The following is a 25461-nucleotide window of genomic DNA, read 5'->3' on the forward strand; positions in this document are numbered from 1 at the left end:
AGTGATTGGAGGATCATTTAGATCAAGGGGGCGGGGACTAAGGGGAGGAAAATATCTCCGGGATTCTCACGCAAGAGGAGCCTCATGGCTTAAAAGCAAAAGGCGATCTGGTGTGAAAGTGGTTTATGGGATTAAAACGGGTTGGGGAGAGTGCTAGGACTCCTGGGTCCTGGGAAGGAGGAAGGGGCAGGGGTGCTGGTGATTTAGGGAAGGGTCTTGATTTTGGGGTGATGTTGCAGGAAACGAAGAGGCTGTGTCAGCCAGGGGAGGGAGAATACATCGTCCCAACCTTTATTAGCAGCCTACTCTACTCTTCATCTGGTATAATAATAATAATAATAATAATAATAATAATAATAATAATAATACTTAAATTTGTATACCGCCCTTCATCCGAAGATCAGACCTAAGGTCCGCTGGTCATAATGATCGCTGTTGTCTGAAACTTGAAGCTTATTGCCTAGTTAAGTGTGTGTGTAGTTTCAGACTTACAGTGCAATATGCATGTATTTGCATGTATTTGCTTCCCTTTGCATAAAACAGTTTATTCCAGAGAGGTGCCCCCAACCAATCCACTGCAAGCACCCCAAGCATCCCCCCACCTTGCCACCCATTTTATTCTTATTTATGTCCCTGGACCAGTCATAATTTATTCAGGATGCTTACAACCCATTGTATTTCTGCTGTGTTTCTGTTCAGGGAGAAAGAAGAGATTGGCCAAGATTTTGGGTTCTGGGAGTAGAGAGATTATGCTGCTTTGCTTTAAGCAGCATAAGAGAACTCTTATAAACAATAAAACTACATAAATTACAAACCTATTAAATAGTGGAGAGAGCAGATTAAAGCCAACCCACTTGTTTTTTAAAAAAAGTAAAGTAACCTGCCTCTGCCATTTTAGGTACATTTTAGTGCTTAGTATAAGAACCTCCGACAACCAATTGCCTTTACCCCAAAGGCTGCTGGCAAAACCTTTCAAAGGAGTGGATCCCACCACCCTCCCAAAAAATCTTGAAGTCAAGTGATTGCTATAGTATTTTTATGGTTGTTCCTTTCCCATCTTCTCAGGGAAGCACAGGCCGAGGCATGATCCGAATCCATATCTTGGAGGGAAAGGCTTTTGTGTGGAATGCTGCTGATGCGCGGAGATTGCGGGAGGAGCATCGTATTGTCGGCACACTGGTTGGAGCGTTGGCTCGGAAGCCGCGGCAGAATGTGCGGCTGGGGCTGCCCCTGCAGCTGCTCCCAGAAGAGGTCCGGCTACTGGCAGAAAAGGGGTTGGCAGCTTTGTTCAAAAACGCAGCGTCCCAACCCCTTCAAGATGATAAAAGCCAGGTGATGGTTCAACCAATCGTTGCTAGTTCTCTAAAAAAGAAGAAAAAACCCCAAACCTGGAGCAAAAGTGAAGGATGCTCTGCTTAATTGCTGCAAACTGGGCAGTGTAGATCATGGGCCACCAACCTTTTTGAAGCCCAGGGCACATTTGCAAACCAGAGGCACTGTTGTGGGCCCCATACACACGCTGCAACTGAGCGCACACTGCAACTTATTATATTGGCTAAAACAGAATACTTTTTTCAAGCCTAATTTCATTGGGGTGGCTTGAGGACCCAGAGGGCACCAGGGAAGGTCTCTGTGGACATGTATGTGCCTGTGGGTGATTTAAATGCATGGTGTGGATGTGGTCAGAGAATGGGCAGCGCTGAACTTGCTTCTCTGTGCCTGCAGGATCCTTCAGCCCTTGAGGAGGTGGCCGCCTACCAAAACGAGCAAGAGGAGAGCTATCAGGAGCAGGTTCGGCTGGCGGCTGAACAGAGGAAAGCCGTGCTGGGTACGCTTGCGGAACGTATAGCCCAGGGCCGGGCAAAGAAACGGCGGCAGGAAGAGGGAGGTGAGCGTCAACCTTTGCTATGTGGCAACTGTTTTGCTTTGTTTGGAAGTGCCCTAGGAAGCTGCAGAAGGTAAGGTAAAGGACTCCTGGAAGCTTATGTCCAGTCAAAGGCGACTGTGGGGTTGTGGCGCTCATCTCGCTTTCAGGCCGAGGGAGCTGGCGTTTGTCCACAGACAGCTTTCCAGGTCATGTGGCCAGCATGACTAAACTGCTTCTGGTGAACAGGGCACCGCGACGAGTGCCAGAGTGCACGGAAGCACTGTTTACCTTCCTACCGAGTAGTACCTATTTATCTACTCGCACGGGTGTGCTTTCGAACTGCTAGATTGGCAGGAGCTGGAACAGAGCAACGGAAGCTCACTCTGTCGCAGGGATTCGAACTTAGGCGTTTCTGTCGGCAAGCCCAAGAGGCTCAGTAGTCTAGACCATAGCGCCACCCGCGTCCCTTGCAGGAGGACTAAACTATGACTGGTATAGGTTAGGGGTGGGGAAACAGTGGTCTTCCGGATGTTCCTGGACTCCACTCCCATCATCCCTGACTATTGGCAGTGCTGGCTGGGGCTGATGGGAGTGGTAGTCCCAGAACCTATGGAGGACAGAGAAAATTGTTTTCTCCTCAGTTGTGGCACTTCACTCAGGGCACAATAACGACAGATTTTTGGACGACTTTAGAAGAGGATTAGACAAATTCATGGAGAGTAAGACTGCCTGTGGCTACTAGTCATAGAACTGTGGAATGTGAAGACACCCCAAGGGGGGTGTTATTGGGTTGTTTTTATTTTGATTATATATATTATATATTGTGATTTTATATTTTGATTTTGTTCTGTGAACTGCCCTGAGACCTCCGGGTATAGGGTGGTATATAAATTAAAAATAAAAATAAATAGTCCAACCTGCTTCAATGCAGGAATCTTTTTGCCCAACGTGGGGCTCGAACCCACAACCCTGATATTGAGAGTCACATGCTCTACCAACTGAGCTACTGTAGTCATGAGAGCTATGCTCTGCCTCCACAGTTGGAGGCAACAATGCTTCTGAATGCCAGTTGCTGGAAATTGCAGAAGGGGAGAGGCCTCTTGAGCCCTGGTCCTGCTTATTGGCTTCCCACTTCCTGGCTGGCTGCTGTGAGAACAGGATGCTGGGCTAGTTAGGCCTTCAGCCTGATCCAGCAGGGCTGTTTTCAAGATGCGGCAAGGGAAAACCAACCTGCTTGCTTTTTTGGAGCACCGGCAAAGAAAACCATAATAGCCAGCTTTCCCCAAACATCTCTGTAAAAGAAGAGCCTATTGCATCAGGCCAGTAGCTCCTCTAGTCCAGCATTTTGCTCTCAGTGGCTAACTAGATGTCTAACCACATCTTAGCTGAATAAGGAAATACTTAAAGGAAGGATATAGGTGGGTTTCACTTGGGGAGAGCTTTGCTTAATCTTGGCACCACAACCAAGAAGGTCCTGCCCTGGTACTTATCTGTTATAGCTCAGGCTGTTGGTGGTAATGACTAGACAAGGACCACAGCCACAGGAGGGAATACATGGAAGAAGGTAGTCCTAAGGTAGCCCGTTACAAGCCACTCTGTATTATATTTCCAGATCCTCCTGCAGAACCGGAATCCACCTTTGTGCTTCCACGACAATCTATGATGGTCCAACTCCCAACAGAACGAGTACATCCAGGCCCAGAAGAAGAGGTGGACTGGCATGTCCCATCCCAAGACTGGCCTTATGCTGGACAGGAGGAGCACGAGATACGTTACCGCATTTTCCAGAATCTTTGGGAACGGGGCTACTACGTCACCAGTGGGAGCAAATTTGGGGGCGACTTCCTTGTTTATCCAGGTAGTGGCAGGCTTGTGGATCTTGGGGAATCCAAGCCAGGGGTGGGGTGGGGTGACATATGCTATGGTTTTCAGAGTCTGCCCCTCAGAGCAGAGAGCATGATATCAAAACTCTCCTGCGTCACAAAGGCAAATGTGAATAATAAAAAGCTGAGCAATCTTATCCTGCGTTTTTGCCTCTTAGCCCAGGAGTGAATGGAATATTTGCTGAAAGGCCTAGCCGGCCCTCTGTTGGAAGGGTGAGAGGTATTTAAAGAGGCAGGCAGGATTCCTGGCCCCGTCTTAAATAAATAAATGCCTCCCTCTGTCCTTGCACACGGAGATTCAGAGTCCTGTTCTGCTTTGCAGTGAACAGCAGCTTTCCTTTCTATAGCGAATACAGGTCTGCTGAAAATGGGGAAGGCAGGAGTACTCTAATGGTTTGAGGAGTAATGTCTACAGAATAAAATACTGCATTTCCTTGGCTTGCTGTGCATTGCCCTGAAATCTCCTTGGAATTAAGGGAAGTGCAGAAATTAAAGAACATGTCTGTGTAGATAGAACTCTGAAGAGGGAATATGCAACAAATTATGGCAGGGTTGAATGCCTCTGTGCAAGTTTCTTGCCATGCTATTCCATTTGCCTTCCAGGCTGGAAATTCTGTCTGAAACTAGAGAGCCACGGCCAGCCAGCATAGTCTTCTGAAATCGAGTGTTTAAAGTAGGAAGACTTGCAAAGCTATGCATTTGACATGTGGGTGATATCATGATGATGTCATCATGTGATAGGTGGATTTGATGCCTGAAAGTTTTGACCCACAAAGCCGAAAAGTTCCCCACCCCTGGTATTGACAGTGGTCTGATGGTAGAAGGGACTTTGCCCGCCTGCCACAAACTTACAAAATCCCAAGCACTTAGCTCCCCTTTTTTTTGCAGCGCTGCTTCTCCCAGGGTTCTTGCTGGGCAGGTAGTGGTTGCTGCTACCCTTAGGAAAAAAGACTCGCCCTTTCCTTGACTCAAGGACATTTTTTGCTGCGGCAAAATTCAAAATGGCTTCGTTCTAGAATGAAGAAGAAGAAGAGTTTGGATTTGATATCCCGCTTTATCACTACCCGAAGGAGTCTCAAAGCGGCTAACATTCTCCTTTCCCTTCCTCCCCCACAACAATCACTCTGTGAGGTGAGTGGGGCTGAGAGACTTCAAAGAAGTGTGACTAGCCCAAGGTCACCCAGCAGCTGCATGTGGAGGAGCGGAGACGCGAACCCAGTTCCCCAGATAACAAATCTACCGCTCTTAACCACTACACCACACTGGCTCTCATGAAGAGCGATTGTTAAGGAGGGAGGAAGCCAACGGGCTATTTCCGCCTTCTAACCCCACCTTTCTCCTTCCCTCCCTCCTACAGGTGACCCCATGCGTTTCCATGCCCATTACATTGCCCTGTGTGTCTCTAAAGACACCCCTCTCTCCCTGTGTGATGTTGTCAGCGCAGGACGCCTCGGCACCAACGTGAAGAAGACGGTGCTTCTGTGTTCAGTGGACCAGGATGGGACTGCAGTCTTTACGTCCTTGCAGTGGAGTGGGATGCAGTGAGAACAGGATGCCAGTGGTGATTTAGGGTTCCTGTTCTGACAGTGGTGCGGGGCTGGGCTTAAGCTATTATAGCAGAGTCTACTCCAGCTGTTCTCTTACTTCATTTACAGTTAACCCTCCACATTACAATTGTGCAAATGACTGTCGGTGTGTGTAGTCTCCCAGCAGACATCTCCATGTGTGAATGTCTCATGGAGGGCAGCTCTGTGTACATAAAGAAGATGGCCAAGGAGAAATACTTGGACTGACTTTGGCAGCGTTTCTGCAGTAGTGTAATTTGTCTTTTTCCAGCTGCCCGGAGACAAGGTTTGTGCGTGCTCAGAAATAAAAGGAAGAAGTCTGAGCCTTATCAGGGGAAACCTTTTGCAGCCCAAAGGCCACATTCTTCCATAGGCAACCTTTGTGGGGAGTGAGCAGCCTGTGGTGAATTGGTGGGGCCAGAGCAACAGCTGTGAGTCTTCCTTTATTTATTGAAAGCTACATTCAGGCGGGGGGATGCGGGTGGTTCTGTGGGTTAAACCACAGAGCCTAGGACTTGCTGATCAGGTTGGCGGTTCAAATCCCTGCAACAGGGTGAGCTCCCGTTGCTCCTGCCAACCTAGCAGTTCGAAAGCACGTCAAAGTGCAAGTAGATAAATAGGTACCGCTCCAGCGGGAAGGTGAATGGCATTTCCATGTGCTGCTCTGGTTCGCCAGAAGCAGCTTAGTCATGCTGGCCACATGACCTGGAAGCTGTACGCCGGCTCCCTCTGCCAATAAAGCGAGATGAGCTCCGCAACCCCAGAGTCAGTCACGACTGGACCTAATGGTCAGGGGTCCCTTTACCTTTACATTCAGGCAGAGACCTCTCTGCTTGCAACTACAAACCCCTCTTCCCACGCAGGTGAGCAAGAGGCATCGCAGTTCAAGAACACATCAGCCACACAAGGAAGGTGTGGAGTAAAGGTGATGGGATCTGGCCTAGGGAAAGGGGTATGTGACCTAGGCAGATTTCCTAAGGCCAGATAAGAAAGCAGGGACACCCTCCCCTCTGGCATGAGAGGTTGAGGGAGGCACAGGCCTATTTGTTTCTTGCATTTATATCCCACTGTTTTCTCCAGGAAGCTCAAGGTGGCGTAAATGGTTCTCCGCCTCATTTAATCCCAACAACCCTGGGCAGTAGGTTAGGCTGGAAGGCAGTGACTGGCTTAGGGTCACCCACAGTGAGTGCCAAGCCCAAGTGGGGATTTGAACCCAGGTCTCACAGGTCCTGATCTGACACTACACCACACTGGCTCTTAGTGACACGGGGCAAAGGGAATTCCTAACTTCCACTTTGAAAAATTAATTTTTATTAAATTTGTGTATCACCCATGATTCTCAGAGCAGCTCACAACATAAAAAATACAATGATTAAAAAGCCCTGCCTTATCATGTATTATACATGATCAGAGAAATTATTGTAGGGTAATGCTGCCCCCCAGTTCTTCTCTGTTTTTGGTAAGTGGCAAGTGGATCAGGCTTAGAGAGCCCCTGCTGGGCCATGGGCTTAGTATGTCCCAGCTTGTCCAAAGGTAAAACAAGAAAAATGCAGCCTGTCAAAATGTTGACGGGGTTTCCGCCTTTCCTCCAAAATAATTTATATTTATTTAAAATACATTATTCTTTACAAACAATTTCCTCTCCCCCCCCCCCCGCCACATCAGTGGTAGGCTCTGATCAACAGTTAAGCAGATGCTTGCAAACTGTGTCATACATCGTACGTTTGGATGGTTTCACACACAGAAAAAGCCATTAAGTCTGTTTTGAACTCTTCCCATAGCGGAGTGGAAACATCTAAATGAGACCTGAATCATCCGATTTGTCCGAGGAATGAGTGTAGATAAAGCAGAGCAAAGGCTATTCTAATCATTATCACTCATTAACGTGATGACAGGGAGAGGTGATGACCTCATCAAAAGACTGCAAAGCTTAATCGGGGCAGCTGTGAAGACCTATTCCAAAAGCAAAAGTTAGTTATTAAACCAACAAAAGAACCCATTATTTTAGAAGGTTTTAGAGTCCACAGGGAGGAGAGACTGCGGCCATCTTGAAAGAAGCAACGAAGGGTACTGTGCTTAGCACCTCTCTTAGCAACAGGTCCACAAACCCCAGGCGGCCATTTTGAAAGCCTCGCTCTCCCTCAGACGCTGATAGTCCGGAAGATGTTGAAGCCAGATAGGGCTGTGGTGATGAGGGTGCCAGGGCACTGCGGATGCCAATGCAGCTCCTTAATGTCGTTCTCTCCCTGGTGAACAAACAGCAGCTGGGGTGGGATGGAGGCCAAAGCTGGGTCCTTGGCCTCTGCTTCCTCGTCTCGCTCCACAGCCAAGTCCCACTGTGTCACCTGGTCATCGGCGCCGGAGGCTGCAAACACGCCGCTGTCTGTAGGGTGCCATTCGACGGACGTGATGGGTGCCGTGTGCTGCTTGAAGGTGGCGACAGCTGACCCTTTCTGCAGAGAAAGGGGAGGACAAAAGAAGGGCTGAGTTTGAGGGCTATTGCTTGTGAAGAAGATTTGAAGGGGAAATAATGTGTACAGGTGTGCGGAACCTTTGTCCCTTCAAATGTTGCTGAACTACAACTCCCATCATCCCTGGCCATGCTCACTGGGGCTGATGGGAGTTGTAGTTCAGCAACATCTAAAGCAGGGGTCGGCAAGGTTTACCTCGCCTGGGCTGGTTCACTCCAGCGGAGATACCTCCATGGGCCGAATTGCATGTACCCATGAGCAAGCGCAGCTGCGATTTCCAGCGCTGCAGAAGTGAGTCCCTGCGCCGCGCTGGTTTAGCGCAGTGTTCAGGGACTCGCCAAGTGGGCGGCTCGGGGGCCGGTTAAATGACCCCCGTGGGCTACTTGTGGCCCATGGGCCTTAGCTTGCCAACTCCTGAATTAAAGGTTTTCCCTAACATATTTTGACAGCGATTTCTAACCTGGAACTGCCTGAGGTCCCAGATCCTGAGGATCCCATCATCGCCACCGCTGACGATGAAGGGCTCGTTTCGATTCCAGCTGATGACGTTGACGTCTGCATCATGCGCCTGGCTGGCGGTCAGCATGCAGGCTTTCCCCGGTGGTGCCCGTGTATCCCAGATGCGGATGGAGGCATCCGCTGAGCAGGAAGCAAAAACCTGACCCAAGAACAAGGGCAAAGAATTGTTATGGTTAGACTTCCGGGTTGACGCGATCTGGAAATGGCGGATTCCCTCCGAGCTCCGGAGGGAATCGGCTCCACTGAGGATGGGTCTTTGCCGCGCCGGCGACGCGGGGACCCTTAAAAACCGCAGGCGCGGAAGCCTGCGGACTGAAGACTCGGCGGGTGCCTTAAGCGCCCCCCCTGATTCGCAAAGAGCCTTTTTAAAGGCTGCGGAGGGGATACGGGGGTGGCGTGGCACTGAGAGTCGATCGCTACCTCGGTGGAGCGAAGCCGCGAGCCATGACCAGAGAGCGCTAACTTCCTTCCTTGAAAATTTGGACTGAAAGAATCACCCGTGAGTAAGACGGATTGGGACTTTATAAAAATTTTACCTTCAATTGGAGACGACCGGGGGGTGTGCTAAAAGGAAGTCCGCACCCCCCCCCTTGCAGACCATCTAAGCAACGACACAAGAGATAAGCTGGAGAGCCTACCCTTGGTGGGGTGAGTCAAAAAGGACACTAACTTCCAAGATTTTACTAAAGGAAACTTTGTGCAGGAGAGTGGAGTTTTGAAAACCTTCCTTTTGTTTTAAACAACCCCCCTCCCGGGCTCGGGAACGTCCTGCCTTTGTGCCTGCGTTAGAGCTGCGGAGTTTGACAGCTGTCAAAGCTGCCAAACGGGTGGTTTAAAGTGAGAAACTGTCATTTAAGATTCCTATGGACTAAGACGAGTTATAATTGAGCTGAAACTGTTGGAAACAAAGTAATAATAATCAGTTAAAGGATTGTTGGTGAAAAGGCAAATAAGTAACCAGATTCCCCCTAGGGGGAACTCTGTGAAACTACAATGGATACAATGGCTGTGGAAGGAAAGTTACTAGTGGAAATCGAAAGGATGTTTCAATTGGTGGGAATCTTACAGGAGCAGAGCTTGGCCATGAACAAACAACTTGAGACTATGACCTTGGGAACAGGCAACTCTGCTCTTTGTATTGAGGACCTTAATGAGAAAGAATCCACAGCTGATTGGGAAACAATATCTACAGAGCTGGAAGAGACTAAACAACAAGAAAAAGAAGAAGTAATCCTGGGAAGCAACAACCAAAAGCTGACATCTGTGGAATACAAGCAAGGAGACGCAGGGAGCATATCCACCACAAGTCTGCGAGAGATACAGAAGAAGAAGGAGGAGGCCCCAAGACAAAATGGAGTACAGGAATTTAAAATAAAGAAATATGATTGGGGCCTCCGTTTGGACTTTGACTTGGAAGAGACAGACTTTGTGGAAACACTTCAGCAGCTACCTTTGAACCTTCTTGTTGGAAGAGGACATACTTTGATGGTGAAAGAACTTTTCCCAGATTTGACGACTGCTATAAAGGACTACCAACAGGACAGGCGGAGAGGAACGGAAATAGATTTGAAAGCCTCGGACGTGAGGAACCCAGGCTGAGAACTTCGAATTTGGATTTTTATTGGGAAGGGACAAAAACCGGGGATGGGAGGGAGGGAAGAAGAGACTCTTAAAAACTCTCAAGACTTTTAGGTTTGGTTAAGATGACTCTTAATTAAGATAAAATGAAAATCGATGGAAGAGAACTTAAGTCCAACTTATGAAAATTAATTTTTAATTATAAAAAGGAAATAAGATGAACAAGACTGTTAAGAGGAGAAATATCAACTTGCTGACATAATCTTGAAACTGGGATGCATGAGGGGGGGTGGGGGGAAGTCAGGGAACAAGGTCATGAAATGGGGATTTGCTGATTCTATACATGTTTTTGTCTTTTGTTTTTTCTTTGTGTATGTTTTGTCTTTATAAAAGCAGAAAACCAAATAAAAATTTTATAAAAAAAAAAAAAAAGAATTGTTATGGTTAAACATAGGGGAGAGCTCTCATGTCCCTGCATCAGGCCTTCCTCCCCATGCAAATTCCAGTATCCCCTTATGAAGTCGTATAAATCTGCCTTTCACCTGTGAACTGTTGTTGAAGTTTAGCATCAAAACTTGTGCACTGATGTTCTGAATCGGACCAGTTACCTGGTAATTACAAATCTTGGCTTAACAACCTGCTGGATCAGGCCAATCAAGCCCAGCTTCCTGTCCTCCCTGTGGCCAGTCAGATGCCTATGAAAAGCCTGCAAGCAGAACCAGAGCACTTTCCTGTGGTTTGCAGCAACTGGTAGTCAGAAGCATCACTACCTCTGACTGCAAAGGCAGAGCATAGCATTAGGCCTGGCTGGGGTCTTAATATGCCCCCTGTAAGGCAGTCCCCACCCCTAAGAAATCCCCACCCGATGTCTTATCAAGCTGGGTGCAGGTAAAATATAGCTGCAGAGGATCAGGAGTTGTTCTTTGACAAGCGGGGCTTACATTCAATTCCTTTGAAATGTAGTGGCGAATGCAAGCCACCCTGGAATTGATTCCACTCAGGAACTTCAAGTAGAGCCAACCCCTAAGGAAAGTGGGGCTTGCAGCTGCAACTGACAACAAGACCTGCTTCTTTTGCCCAGACAATTTGGTTTCAAACCGCAAAGGCAGCATAAAGGGAAATTCTTGATTTCAAAGCATGTGAGGAAAGGAAAACTGGGGGCAAAGGAACATTTTTGCTGTACAATACCAGCTTAAATTCAAGCCCACCTGCAAAGGAAAACTTCACCTGACACCAGGATCTGGTCTTCGATTATATCCTTTTTAAAAATACAAATCAAGGCCAATCTGATTTCAGATTCCATTAAACCAACCTTGTGGCCAAGCATATGCAAGAGAAATAATAGGCAACTGCCTTTTTAAAAAATAAAAAATGCAGCCTTAGCTGATTTGAAACACTTTGATTAAGTCCCAGGTTACTAGGAAGTACATTAACATTTCCCCAAGCTCAGAAATTTTCACTGTAAAGCAAGCTGCACCCATCAAACCACTTCCTCACCGTAGCTTCATTTGGGGACCACTGCAGGTCTTCAACTGACGCAGTGTGGGCTGTGAAAGGCCGCTGGTCTACAAGCCATGATCCATCTTCCTTGGGTGTCCACAGATGGATGTTCTTGTTGGAATCACCAGTCAAAAGAGTCCCTGGAATAGGTAAGGCACAAGTTATTCTGAATTGCTGTCCCGCCGGTCCAGGTCTCCTGTTCCCAGCTCTGCCAACTCCATTCCCGTTCCATCCCAGCTGATTACCTGGTTTCTTGGGAGACCAGTCCATAGCAAATCCTTCCGTCATATGCCCAGCGAATGAGAAGACAGGTTTGATCTTGGCCTGCTCTTCTCGCAGAAAGGCTGCCATGGCTTGAGAGTCGGACAGGGCCACGAGGGGGCGCTGTAGGTCGTATATGTCCACCTGCCCCTTCTCAGACCAAACCGCTGCGATCTGTGATCCACCCAATTCTGTCACCTATCAAAACAACAACAGACCGTTAAGGTAGAGAACTTTGCCAGAGCAGAGTGAGAGACCAGCAGGAAATATGGTTCGTACCCGAACTCTGTTAATACCCCCATAATGGGGGACCATGGCCAGTTCCAGTTGGGGCTTTTTCTCTTCGTCTTCATCACTTTCACTGTCGCTGCTACTCTCTGACCCTGAAGAATCCTTGCCAGTGCGTTTGGTCCCATAGAGATGGTGCATCTTCATCACCATCAGCCTATTTGCAGGGAGGGGGGAGAGAAAATGAGACATTTCAGTGGTCTATAAGCAGGTGTTTTCAAGGATGGTGAACCTCTCGCCCTCCAGATGGTGGGAACTACAGTTCCCAGCATTCCCGACAACTGACCGCAAAGCTGAGTCTAACAAGGGAAGGCCAGGGGTCCCACATCCCTGCCACAGGCCCTCTTGTCCTGGCTTCAGTGTAGCTGGCTTGCTGGAAGCCAAGCTCCTCACAAACTCACCTGTTGGCATTGGCAGTTTCAGCCTGAGTTCCAGCACAAAGGAGAAGGCTCAGCGGGTAGGTGGTTCGATTCTCTCCCAGGGCATCTCGCAAAATGTCAAAGCTCAAGCAAGGGGAACCTGCACAGGGTCGAAGGAGACAGGGACATCAGCATTCCTTTCTGTGGCAATTCCCCTCTTTCCCCCATATCTACTGTGAGTTTTCTTCATCACGTTGATTTACAGTCCTTGCCGTATGCAAACAATTGTTCGTATCTTAACATATACACATATGCAACACATGGTGGTATGTAAATTTACTGCAAATTTAGGCCTTTCTGCCAGAAATGTTTATGCTGAAATTGCTTTGTGTTTTTAATAGTTGTTTCACCTTTTTGATATAAATAGTAGAACAGGAGGCCCTCAGCTTCTATTTCTGTACTCACAATTACTAACTTTGTGCAAAAACATGCAGTGGAATCTATTTTGAATCTTACTATTTAGCCACAGCTCTTGCAACTTTACCAACGTGGCTGGTGAGAATTAAGAGGTCATGGGTTTGCTACAAATGAGGTTCAGTGCATACCCCTTGTCGCTTTAAACCTATCATATATATATATACACACACACACACCCCATATCTTCTGGCCCCTAAAGGACGCTCCTAACCTACAGCCACTCATCACATGCCATGCCACATTCCCATATTTGTGGCTGAGGTCTTTAGGAGTCAGGGCTCGCCTATACAACCAAACTAACCCGTGTGGCCCACGTCGAAGAACCAATGCATCTATACCCTGACAAATTCCCACCTCCATTCCTCCCTGTCTACAATCTTGGAATCCTTTCCCGTTCACCTTAGCAAGCGTCCCCTTCCTTTCCAGTCCAAAAAGACAGACCCCCCCCTCCTTCCAATACATGATCTGACCTGTGCCTGCGCGATGATAGAGGCGATAGGCACCCTCGTCCATCACCAGTTCTTCCCCAGGTGCTGGAGGGGCCCCCTGTCCTGGCACATAAGCTCCCCCTCGACCCTTCTCTTCTTCTTGCGCCTTCTCCTCCATTTCCATGTCCTCATCCTCCTCATTGCTGCTACTGGAGCCGCTGCTCGGCTCATCCCATGTGCTGGGCTCCTCCATCTTGAAAGCGGGCAGCTGCTCTCCATAGCCACGCCCCACTATGGGCTCGGCATCCCTTTTCCTCCTTCGATGACGTATACTCAACATAGACGCAGAAATTGGAGACTAACGCGAGCACCTCGACTTACCGTGTCCACATTTCTGTTTGAGGAACTCGTTAGCATGTAAAGCTCTGACTTTTGAGTTGCGAGGGCATTCCAGAGACCACTTTAAATACCGCTGAGGTGTATCTTGTATAGAAGATTTTCAATTTTCAAAATAACTTCGTCTGGTGAGAAGCTAGACCTTCCTTATTTTTTAAAAAAAGATTTACTTTTCAAGTTTATACACTTCACTAATTTTGCAATCATTTTGACGTTTCAAAACTTGACTTCCTCTCCCCTCTTTCTACGGTTTATTAAATTTATTTTTAATATCTTCTGCATGTCCGAATTAACTTAATTTGCTCATTTATTCATCTTCTTTAAATATATACTCTTATGAAACTGCAGGTTATTACAATAATCCTGCCAACGTTTTTATATGTTTACAATTTATCTGTAAATGATCAATAAACAATTTCCATTCTTTTATGAAAATTGTGTTCTCTTGATTTCTTATTCTTCTGGTAGGTTTCACCATTTCTGCATATTCCATAAGATTTTGCATCCATTCTTCCTTTGCTGGGACTTATTCTTTTTTCCATTTTTGGGCAAGTAACATTCTTGCCACTGTAGCAGCATACATGAATAAGTTTCTACAGTATACGGTTTAGGTAGTTCTGTACCTAAGAAGTATACCTTTTTTATCATCAATAGCTTTGGGATGTTTCCTAGGAAGCGAATAATAAATTAATAATAAAGTTGTTAAGCACCGTTTAACAAGGCTGCTTGTTGTGCCAAAGGCTGGAGGTGGTGTAGCGTTAATGTTTTAATATAAAATCCCTGGACTTCAATTGCAGAGTTCTTGCAACTTATTCAGCTTCAGCGCCCCATCCTACCCGTTAGGAATAAAAAAGAAGGCTGAGTATTTGATTTGCATTTGCGGCACAATTTGCAAATATTTTGAGACTTTATACAAACAGACACGCACGTTCGTCACAAAAAACAAGAACTTAAAAGAGTATAAAACCACGTTTCAGGTAGATTCTACTTCGGGGCACGCTTCTGCCCAACCATAGCTACACTACATATTCCTGAATTTCTGCTTTGTGTCCTATGGGCTGCTATCGCTTTCACTCGACATCCGAGGGGAAATTACGTCAAAACGATCATTGTCCCGTTTTTGACTATTGGAATGATCGCTCTAGAATTTTTAGTCTACGTTTCTCTAAAGGGAAACGCTAATTCAGTTAAAAGGAAAAAGGAGCAGGTGGCCATATTGGAAAACGTTATTCATTCTCCCTCTCCCGGTTGGAGTTCAAAAATCCTACCCCTAGTAACTCAGTGGGTCAAAGTCTTCCTTCCGCACTTTGAATTCAAATTAAGATATTTTAGGTAAGAGAGTTTAGAAGCCTTATTAAGCGTTAGCACCCAGTCACATTTTTTAAAAGAGAAGAATGCCGCCATCTTTATTAAGGGAAACTGCTGTTTTAAATAAATGCAGTCTTAGAGAAGTTTCTCTCTGAAAGTCAGCGCTGGAAATCAGAGTTGTGGGAAGATGGAATGGCGGTAGCCCGTTTTTATGGTTTGCGCGGCTTTATTCCTCATTGAAAACACGGTAAAAGGTGAGCGCCATTTTGAGTATGGGCAGAGAATGCCTGCCGCCATTTTGAGAGGCGCTACTCCCGGACCGCCACCATCTTAGAAAAGGGCAGTCGGCAGCCGTGCTAAAGAGGCCGTGCACTGCATACCGATGCACCTATTAATTCCCCCCCCCCCGAAACTGCCATTTTAAGTGTGGGCAAGTTTATCAAAGGACATTTTGGATCAGGGCAGAGGACTCCCTTCCCCCACAAAGAGCGCTATCCCGAAGCGCCATTTCAGAAAAGGGCAATTGGTTCCATTACCATGGCAACCGACTATTCACCGCAGCCTTATTGATTTATTTAAATTTTATTTTTAAAGTGCTACTGAAAGGCTCAGTGGTATCCTCCACTTCAGGCGCCTGTTGCTTTTCTCCTCATAAACCCAGCCGCGGTAATTCTATAAATTATTCTACTTCACAGCACTTAAAAATTACTATCCTCTCGTTGTTCTCTCCTCACTTTCAATGAATTAATTATCTAGTTAAAACGCACACAAATGCGCAGTTTTGACTACTGAGATAGGAACATAGGAAACTGCCTTATGTTGAGTCAGACAATTGGTCCATCTTGCTCAGTATTGTCTACACTGACTGGCAGCTGCTCTCCAGGGCTTCAGGCAAGAGTCTCCCAACTCCACCCAGAGATGCTGCAGATCGAACCAGGGACCTTTGGCTTGCACTGAGTTATGGCCCTTCATATTGCAACAACCGGAACAATGTCATCAATCAAAGGGCCAGTTCATTTGCTGACAGATTTATTTAATATATATACAGTGGTACCTCGGGTTACATACGCTTCAGGTTACAGACTCCGCTAACCCAGAAATAGTACCTCAGGTTAAGAACTTTGCTTCAGGATGAGAACAGAAATAGTTCTCCGGCGGCGCGGCGGTGGCAGGAGGCCCCATTAGCTAAAGTGGTTAAGAACAGTTTCAGGTTAAGAACGGACCTCCAGAACAAATTAAGTACTTAACCCAAGGTACCACTGTACATAAGTAAGGCATCCGTGAAAGTGGTTTAAAGGTTTTTATTACAAACATAGGAGTTTATATACGCAGAAGAACAAAAGCAGCCAGCCATACTAAGCAAACTAGATCATTAGTTTATTTTTAGTACTAGGCCTTAGCCATGGCATATGCATAATAAGTACTTGTGTCTCTGAGCATGGGCAGACTGTTCCTGAATAGCCACAGCTAGCTCTCAAACATTTGGGATTTCTGGCAGGATTTCTATGTCAAAGGAGGTGATTTTTGGAGCAGGTGCGAACTGCAGTATTTATTTTCTTAGGAATTAATTGCCTGGATAGCTCTGTTGGTTAGTGTATGGTGCTGATACCACAGAGGTTGCAGTTTTGATCCCCATATGGGGCAGCTACATATTTCTGCATTGCAGGGGATTGGACTAGATGATCCTCAGGGTCCCTTTTGCGTCTACAATTCTGATTTCTAGTCCCAACCATTCTTGGAAGACAGAATTAAGTATGACTTCAACTATGTCATTTTCCACCACGTAAAACAAAACCAAATAAAAATAGTCACAAATAGTCTCCTTTCCTACAGTTGCCTAGCTTATGCTGCACTTACCTGGGCGTAATCACCATTGATTCCAATGGGGCTCAATTTTGAGGGATTACATAGGAGTGCGCCTGTTAGTACCTCATTCACCTTTCTCTCTTTTTCTTATTCAAAAGGTTATCCACTGGATTTCAGCAGGACATAGGGACTGACGTGACTTGCCTGCTAGAGAAGGAGTACTGTACTTACATGGTGAGTTTACATTGAAGCAGCTCACTTAGTCAGCTACGAATGATTATGCCTTTGTGTGAGTAGAGAACTTTAGAAGATTCTGCTGACAAAGTTGCACTAATTCTGTATTTTGGATTTTTGACCAAACTCTCAAGGAATTCAAGAAGTATGCGGAGATGTTATTATATGTAATATCCTTTTACTGAAAGAGATTTCCCCAGAACCCAGCCAATATGGGTGTGGCTGAGAAAATATAAGAAGCTTTCAAGGAGAGGACAATTTGAACTATAAAATCCCTACTTTTGTGTCAGGGGCAGTGGGAACACACAAAGTTTTTGGCATCGCAAACTTTTGAAATAAAAAAATGGTGGCTGGATGTGGAGCCAAGTACAGATCTGGCAGTGGCAGAGTCAGGTTTTGGGGGGTTAATCTAATTATTATTATTATTATTGTTATTATTATTATTATTTATACCCCGCCCTCCCCACCCAAGGCCGGGCTCAGAGCGGCTTACAAGCAATAATAAATCCAGCCAAGTCAGAGTTGTCAGAGTCCTCTAGATCCTAAGGTGTAAAGCAAAATACACACACACACTGGTTAAAGGATAAAATAGCAAAATCCACTTGCTCTTGAGTGGTTTAAAAATGGCAGGAGAGAGCAGCAAAAGGCCCACCACCTCAAGGTGTATGCCTTTAACAGCTGCATGGCAATGCCACTGTAGAATATCTGGATTTTTTACTGTCAAACACATGAGAAGTCCTTGTCAAGACAAAGAAAGGTGACACCCTTACTGTGCAATCTCCTGTGTCACTGAGTGCATACTCAACTAGGTGAAAATAAAATAAAAGGGCAAAAGCAATACTTCAATCACAGCATAAGCTCCTTTCACCCACCCTAGTCCAGTGTTTCCCAACCGGTGTTCCGCGGCACACTACTGTGCCGTGAGACATCGGCTGGTGTGCCGTGGGAGGGAGGCGGGCGAGAGGCGGCGGCGGCGAGGATCCGGCGGGGGTGGGGGGAGCGGGGGCCGTCGCGCGCAACCGAACTCACTTGGCGCGCTGCCGGCTTGTCCTCCTTCAACCCGGGTCGGGCCAGGCCTGCTCACGTCCCCGGATCCCCTAGCAGCAGCCGCACGCTCTCCAAAAGCGCAACGCTGCGCGCAACCGCTCGGCCAGCTGGTGCTCTGCGACTCCGCCCTTTCCCCTCCCAGCGCCGGAGGGTTTGCGCGACCGCAGCTGTTCCCTTTCGCAGCGCGCGGGAAACAATTCCAGGCCGATTGCCTTGTGCCGAAAAGCACCGCCTCTCCTTCCAGCTCAGGCCCGGGCCGCCGGCTCCCCGAATGACGTCACGGGGGCGGGGCTTTAATGGTGGTGTGCCGCGAGATTTTTTTCCGGTAAACAGGTGTGCCGTTGCCCAAAAACGTTTGGGAAACACTGCCCTAGTCCATTATATTCATGTGGATTTTGCTTATTCTTGCATACACTCCCAACATTTTAAATTGAAACTCCCAATTGAGTTCCCCAATTTTCATACTTACTGAGCCCTCTCCACTGTACAAACAGTGTACACTCAGGTCTCAGTTCAGAGCCTTGTGTCAACAGAAACCTGAATGTACACTGTTGGAGGCAGTAGTCCTCTGAATGCCAATTGCAGGAACTCTGTGGAGCAGGAGAGTGCTGTTACACTCGGCTCCTTTCGGGCATCTGGTTGGCCACTGTGAGAAAAAGGCTCCTAGACTCAATGTGTCATTGGCCTGATCCAGGCTCTTCTTATGTTCATTTTATTACAAACTGAATTTAAAAGATTCATGGGGAAAACCCGACATTCAGCAGTGGCACATGCCATTCTTTAAAATAACACCACTACCCAGTTTTGCTAAAAAGCCCATAATTGTTCCTAGATATCAACAATATTTATTTATTTAATGACTTAATCAGCACATATTTACCTGGCCTTTCAGCCGAAAAGGTTCCCAGAGTGGCTTACAAAGATCAGAAACAGGAGAGTCCCTGATCTCGGGATTACAAAGTCACGGCAACAAAGTCATGGCACGAAAGAAGAGATTGCGAGGGAAAAAGAAAAAAAATGCAAACTCAGACTTTAGTTCTAAATTGCAAAGTTCTTACAATAACCAGCTGGAATAGAAATGGTTCAAGCAGAAGAGGAGACAAGCCCATCTCTCCCTCTGCTGAAACCTGATGGAATGGATGTGACTGAATGATAGTTGGGGGAGAGGGATAGCCTGATGGAGTTGGTTTCTCAGCAGAGTTGATAGGGTGGTCCTGCCTTGCTTCTCTCCCTCTGCTGCAATCTGCCTGTCCAGGCATAGCTAGATTTAGTTCTGTTAAGAATAACAAACACCAACCATTTTCTTTTTGTTTGCAAAAGTGAAGGGGATTCTAACTTGCCGTAAGCAACTTGGTAAATAACTTACAAGCCTGCTTAAGAAACAAACAAAAAGAGTTCTTAAAATCTGTTGAAACTTTTATCCAAGGGCTGCCAAGTAGAGACAAAACCTGCTCCCTGGGAAACCAGTTCCCAACCCCAGCAGCTCCTGTGTTTTGCACCAGTGCTTCGCCTTGGCCAGATATCCACGCTACAGGACTCCCTACTGCTTTGGCCTTGGTACAGCGCTCTCTCCACTGCCCCACCCCCGCCTTGTGTCTCTGAGATTACAGCAATCCCAGGTTCCTTTGAATCCCAGCCCTGCAGGCTGCCATCTATCCTCAGCAGGATCATAAATTGCTAACAAGCATGTCCCGAAGCCTGCCGGCTGCCACAGCTCAGCCAGAAACTTGCTGTGTGCAGTCGAGCGGGAGGGTCGCATCCCATAATGTGACAAGGCAGGCAGCGCACCGGCAGGTTCTGGTGGCGGGCAGCTGAAGCTGCTGGCTGCTGGTGACAGTGACAGTTGGATGCTGTATGATAGTAAGCCAGCGCTGAAAGGGCAAGGAAGAAGAGAAACAGCAGCTTGAGAAGTTGGAGGGCATCAGCAGGGGGCACCACAGTAGAGGCAACACAGGCTATGGCACTTCAGGGTCACATCAACGTGTCACCAGACTCCTACCTTTTGAACGAGGGCAGGTGCTACTATATGTTTGTTACAGCACATGGGGATAACCCAACAGTTATGAAGTCCAAGGTTGTGCCACACTTTAGGGTACCATTAAAAGGCAGGAAACTGGCAGTGATTTAGTTTCCTCGATGTGCTTTTCACCTGGGTGGCATTTTTGCATTGTCTGTCTTGAGCTGCCTCTGAGAACAGAGGTGAAGAACCTTTCTGGCAGGTTGAGAGGTGTCAAGTTCCTGAATGCTAAAAAAAAACAATTTGGGAGTCTTGCAGCCTTTTTTTACATTTCTTCTGGCAGGGCTCTGGTGCCTTAAAACAGCTGCATGTCAGCCAGAAATTCAATAGGTGAGGCTCCTCTCAGCATGAGGAATGCTTTTACTTATTGACTTTTTCTCTATGGTGCAGCTAAGAAAGGTTCCAGGAACTGCCAGAGCAAGGCAGCAACCCTAACTTTCCAGAAGGGCCATAGCTCAGTGGTTGTGGCACCTGCTTTACTTGTGTAAAGTCCCCATCATCTCTTGTCAAAAATATTGGGTAACCCTGCCTAACATGTCGGGACAGACATTACTGCATTGGACTGTCCACTGGTTTGAATCATGAAGTTGCTTCTTTATATCTGCTAACAAACCAGGTCCTGAAGCTAGATGCAGGTGGGGGCGAGGAGTTGAGTGTTAGCAAAGATAGTTGTGGAGTGGGGCAGTTCCTCCTTGGTTAGAAGCCACCTGGCTAGTCAAAAGACCTGCACAAATAATTTGCCAGGGTGGTTTGCTTTCCATCTTGGGCTTTTCCTTTCAGCTCAGCCTCAGCTTTCTCTTATTTATAATGCCTGTAACACTTTTCAATGTAGGATGGGATTTGCAGTTGTCAGCTCATAACAACAGCCCTGTGAAGCCAAGTTGTTAGGCTGAGAGACTGTGTCTTTCCCAAGGTCACACAGTGAGCTTCATGGCAGAGCAAGGAGCTGAAATAGTGCTTCACACCCAAGGCTGTGTGCAAATAATAATTCCTGAAGAGCAGGTGTAGGGATGTGTTTGCGTGTATTCATAGAATCATGTGTGTGTGTGTGTGTGTGTGTGTGTGTGTGAGAGAGAGAGAGAGAGAGAGAGAGAGAGAGAGAGAGAGAAAGCAGTCTTTCCCGACACTACCTCCAATCCCACTGCTGCACAAATGTGACAAACTCTTCTGATACCCTTGGCCAGGCTTTCTGTATTGCCAAATCAGCACCAGTGAATTCCCACTCACTCACACCTGGGCATCAGGTATGTGCCCAGCCTCATCTATCCCAAGCTGCAAGCAAATTTCTCTCAAAATTTGTACTTGTGGGGAACTGCAGCAGTGCCTGCCTCAGTCCCAGAGCCCTTTCAAGCATGTGACCATTAGATAAAGAATCGGTATCTTCGTAGAGTCAGTACCCTAAAGCTGACAGCTTACCTCAGTGTCCTACTTCATGAGCACAATGTGCTTTTTTGGTCCAATTAGGGTAAACCAAAGAAGAGTTTTGTTAGGATAGGAATGACCGGTTGGATAAAGAGTAAGAGGAATACAGAACAAAGTTGCTGAACAAAATAAAATACAAATGCAATTTCTAGTTTATACTCGTGCTCCTTCCAACGCAACTGATTTGTGTATGTGTGCTGGTGTGAGTGGGACCCAAATTCCCTCTTTTAAGGTAAAGATCCAGCCCTTCCAAGCTTTAAAAGCCCTCCCCAGTTATCTCAACCTAGCGTGGGGGTTTTTAAAACCAGCCTGTAACATACTGAGTTAATTTAGGAGGTTTCCCTGAGGACTGCTGGTGATGTCTTAGTGGTAGAACTCATGCTTTTCATGCAGACGTTCTGCGGTTCAGCTCCTAGTGTCTTGAGACCTTGGCAAGCTGCTGGGAGTCAATAGTATACAGTACTAAACTAAATGAGTCAATGGCAGTTTCACACATGAGTGATCGCTAGCTGGGCAAACTATCCCCTTCCTCTGTCAGCGAGCCCTGGCAAGCTTAGGAGCCTGTATCCCTTCCAAGCACTTGCGGGCAACTGGGTCTCTCAGCCCTTTAGTTTCCCCACAATGCTCCAGAGCAATGTTGGGTTGAGAGCAGAGTGGAAAAATAAAAGAGTGGCTCGATCTAGCCTTCTTTTGTTGCTCAGAGTCCCTCAAAGGACACTGAGAGGGTGGACATCTACATTGGGATCCCTGCACAGGGGACCTGGCAGCTGCCCAAGGATGTCAGGTGCTGACAGCAGCCTAGTGGCTCCAGCTCCTGCTGCTATCTCAGTAGGAACATAGGAAGTTGCCTTATACCAGATCAGGCCATTGGTCCATCGAGCCCGTATTCTCTATTCTGATTGGCGGTGGCTCTTTAGGTCTTCCCAAGCCTGTGCTCCACTCCAGAGTCATGATCTCTGCAGGAGATCTCTCCCCTCCAAAGCTGGCCATATGGACTTCCTTTTGCCCCCTTTGCTTCTCTCCTTCTGAATTTCCCTTTTTTATCTTGTTTAATCTAGCATTCCTTCTTCTGCCAGAGGGCAAAAATATGCCTTGGTCCCCATTCCCGGTGTGTAGGCCAGACAATGACTTCACCCTTGTTGTTCAAATGCAGGCTTCTTGCCCACCTGCGTTGGCAAGGAACCTTATCAATTAAGGAGAAAGGCTGGATTCATCCAGCCACCTGGGATTGCTCCATTGCCAATTCATTGTTTGGGGTGGGGGTAGGGCAAAGGCATGTTATGGGGGAACGTGAATGAGTAGCACTCCAAACTAGCTCACTGTTCAGTTTTATTACGTTTAAAAATGCATTTTCATGTCAGTAATTGGATCTAAACAGATCTGTGTCAGTGAGAAGCTGTCCTGGATTCTGCCCCATCCCAGCCTCACCATCTCCACTGAAGTGGCAATTCTTTCTCTGTGGCGCTGGAAAATACGGGGCAATGACCAGAATGGAAATTAGGGACGTCACTGCAGGTCGTAGCCACTGGGTGGCACTCTAATTTCACAACTGCAAGGCGGCTGAAAAGGGTTGAACTCACAGCCCTGTGCCTGCCGCAGCAGTGGCAGCTGGCTGTTTGGAACCTCTGCAGAGCCAGTGCGTCCGGGACAAAAGTCCCATCCGTCTAGATTATGGGCCAGTTCTAATCATAGCTCCTCCTCCTTCCCCACTGCCATAGTCCCAAACCTGAGTTATTCCTCCCCCTCCTTCAACTCCCACAAGCCTTCCTCTGTTATCTCAGCCTGGGGTATTTTACAGAAGCCAGCCTGTAGCATACTGGGTTAATTTAACGGGCTCCCCTTGGGACTTCGGGCCTGTTTATGTTGTAGCTTTTCCGCTGATTTCCCAATTTGATATGAAAGCTAAATTAAGCAGTGGCATGGCTTGCGGGTCTCGCCCGTTGCATACCAGGGAGGCGTTGGCACCTCGTGGGTTTGCTGCAGGCCTCCCATGGGACTTGCCACCTGTCAGGGCTGCAGTCAGCATGAAAATTAACACTAGTCGCTGAACGCTCCGAAAGCAAGAGGGGAAAATGAAAAGGAGCCGCCCTGATTCAGGGTAGCGCATGACAGGATGGGGAGAAGGGTGAGAGGGCTATGGGCTTGAGGGCATCAGAAGACTTTAAAAGGCATGGGATTTTCAAAAGGTGGGGGAAGAAAAATCAGACTTGTGGTTCAGCTGAGTGAGCTACCCTGCCATAGAAAAGTCCATAGGACGATGTTCAAAGGTGAAAAGGCATCACTCATGGCCCGTGAGCCAGCAAAACGAGCAGAGGCAGATTGCGGGGGCAGCCCATCTGCTTTTGTCACTGCTACATCACCAGATGCTCTTTCTGCATCAGCCTTCCCCAGCCTGGGCACAAATGGTATCTGGAAGGCTCCGGGTTGGGAAAGGCTGTTCTAGATGTCCTGTCACAGGAGGTCAAAGCCTTTACTTGGCAAAAGAGAAGGTCTGAGAAGGAACAGGGCAAGGGCACCATCAAGCCATAGGAGAGACAGTTCATCCACCCTCTGTCCTAAAGGCTCATTAGCCCTTGCAGAGCTAGCTAGCTACACGCCTGCAGCCTTCAGACTGACCAAGCCTTAAGAGCAGTGCTTGAGACCCATCAGGCTGATTAATATGAAGGGGGAGGGCTTTCTCAGTGGCGATCCCACACCTTGGAAACTTCCCACCCACAGAGATTCATAGAGCCTCGTTGCTGCTGGTCTCTCTCACCCAATTCCCCCAAACCTCTGAAGCCTCATTTATTCAAGTCTGCATTGGCTGAATTGTGCTGTACGTGGAAAAAAATCTTTAGCTGCTGCTGGTTGGTGTGTGTGTGTTTGCAATTGTATTTTTGTGTGCTTTACAGTTTTGTAACCTGTCTTTGTGCCTTGAAACGTTGGTCAAAAGGTTGCGTAGCATAATCTTGGGTTATAACCAAGTTTCTTAATGCAAAAATGGAAGGCGCTGGGAGCAGCTTGCCTTGAAGTAACATGTCAAGTAAAGTCCTGTTTCTCAACAGCTATCCTGGATCCTCACACAGTGGCTGATTTGATATTATACTTTTAACACAAGGGCTGTGTTATGGCTTGATTTTGTGTCTCTGTATGTTTTGCTATAAATTTCTGTGCATTTGTTACATTGGTGGCATGTATGTTGTCTAGGTGTCATTGTGTGTCTTGGTGTTGCGTGGCTGTGATGCATTTCTGGCTGTTTTCTTATAGCCACCATGCTGCTGTAAATGTGTGTGATCATTATGATGGTATTTGTGGTATATTATGAAATGTTTGCAGTAGTACTGATGTGTGAGTGTGTTCTTCCCCAAAGTTATTTTCTGTGCCCATATTGTGTAATTTTGATGGATGATGCCTTTATGCGGCTGGTATATTCAGAGGCTGTATTTGTGTGTACTGTGTATGGTCATTTCCATAGCCATTTTCTAGGAACGAAATAGGCATTGGGAACACGTGTGCTACATATTTGTGTTGGTGTTTACATATATTCCCACAGTCACATTGAGGTGCGTAGTAGACACCTCTTCAAAGAGAGACCTTATCTAGTACATCATTGTGTCTGCTGTGATTTCTTTGTATGTGTCTGATGGGACTAAGGTGCCACTATACCCAAATGTGTGTGATTTTAGTGGTGTTGCAGACTAGTGTGTAACTGAGCTGAGTTTCATTCTCATTTGCACCTGGAGGCTTCTAGGGAGCTGAGATGCAGCTGACTCAGGGGAGACAGCAGCAGCTATTTGTACGGGAATCCCACCCCTCATCGCCAGGCTCTCTACGAAATAACTGCAATGTTCAGCTGCATCAGCAGGGAGAGAATGACTGAGGGAATCATTTTCTGTCTCTGAGCTGATAATAACTTGGCATCATGCAGCCAAGAAGTGTGGAGATCCTGGAGATTAAAGCAGAAAAGGGGGGGCGGAGACGAGACAGAGAGCAAAAGAAAAGAAAGAAGGAAAGGGGTTCAAGGGAAGAAGAACCTGTTTAGTGGGAGTCACGTGT

General features: G+C 47.0%; 3 protein-coding genes across 12 annotated transcripts in view; 2 read left to right on the forward strand and 1 right to left on the reverse strand.

The window, feature by feature from the left end:
- The first annotated feature begins 30 nt into the window (after positions 1 to 30).
- On the forward strand, positions 31 to 5654 carry TSEN34 (tRNA splicing endonuclease subunit 34). Of its 5 annotated transcripts, none has more exons than XM_083471749.1 (5): positions 31 to 121; positions 1071 to 1332; positions 1726 to 1888; positions 3480 to 3725; positions 5108 to 5654. In XM_083471749.1, exons 2-5 carry the CDS (start codon positions 1084 to 1086, stop codon positions 5293 to 5295), a joined length of 846 nt encoding a protein of 281 aa, XP_083327875.1. In that variant the 5' UTR covers positions 31 to 121; positions 1071 to 1083; the 3' UTR covers positions 5296 to 5654. The 5 variants fall into 5 exon arrangements, with proteins under 5 accessions (XP_083327875.1, XP_083327874.1, XP_083327877.1 ...); XM_083471748.1 differs by having other exon boundaries at positions 33 to 110; positions 1066 to 1332; XM_083471751.1 differs by having other exon boundaries at positions 42 to 321; positions 1066 to 1332.
- A 1221-nt stretch (positions 5655 to 6875) lies between these two features.
- Positions 6876 to 13551, reverse strand: GRWD1 (glutamate rich WD repeat containing 1). The gene is made up of 7 exons (XM_083471746.1): positions 13239 to 13551; positions 12334 to 12451; positions 11924 to 12089; positions 11629 to 11842; positions 11381 to 11523; positions 8247 to 8444; positions 6876 to 7768 (listed from the first exon to the last, which is right to left on the reverse strand). Exons 1-7 carry the CDS (start codon positions 13534 to 13536, stop codon positions 7457 to 7459), a joined length of 1449 nt encoding a protein of 482 aa, XP_083327872.1. The 5' UTR covers positions 13537 to 13551; the 3' UTR covers positions 6876 to 7456.
- Positions 13552 to 14764: 1213 nt separating this feature from the next.
- The window catches only part of KDELR1 (KDEL endoplasmic reticulum protein retention receptor 1), a 126891-nt gene continuing 116194 nt past the window's right edge, over positions 14765 to 25461 (forward strand). For 2 of the 6 annotated variants that reach the window (XM_083471772.1, XM_083471771.1), the window contains exons 1-2: positions 14774 to 14924; positions 16865 to 16940. The gene's annotated coding sequence lies outside the window, so the exon portion shown is untranslated. Of the gene's footprint in view, positions 15155 to 15393; positions 15567 to 16864; positions 16941 to 25461 lie in introns of those variants that run through there. The other 4 variants (XM_083471776.1, XM_083471775.1, XM_083471774.1 and 1 more) reach the window with 4 other exon arrangements.

This window comes from Podarcis liolepis, assembly GCF_965112155.1.
Source record: "Podarcis liolepis genome assembly, chromosome: 13".
In the NCBI taxonomy this organism is placed as follows: Eukaryota; Metazoa; Chordata; class Lepidosauria; order Squamata; family Lacertidae; genus Podarcis; species Podarcis liolepis.

Coding starts and splice junctions, on each gene's coding strand:
- TSEN34 (XM_083471749.1), top strand. CDS start 1,084: ATGATCCGAATCCATATCTTGGAGGGAAAGGCTTTTGTGTGGAATGCT. Junction 1,889..3,479: donor ACGGCGGCAGGAAGAGGGAG/GTGAGCGTCAAC, acceptor TTATATTTCCAG/ATCCTCCTGCAGAACCGGAA. Junction 3,726..5,107: donor CGACTTCCTTGTTTATCCAG/GTAGTGGCAGGC, acceptor TCCCTCCTACAG/GTGACCCCATGCGTTTCCAT.
- GRWD1 (XM_083471746.1), bottom strand. CDS start 13,536: ATGTTGAGTATACGTCATCGAAGGAGGAAAAGGGATGCCGAGCCCATA. Junction 12,090..12,333: donor GAAACTGCCAATGCCAACAG/GTGAGTTTGTGA, acceptor CCCTGCAAATAG/GCTGATGGTGATGAAGATGC. Junction 8,445..11,380: donor GGTCCCCAAATGAAGCTACG/GTGAGGAAGTGG, acceptor TTCTTGGGTCAG/GTTTTTGCTTCCTGCTCAGC.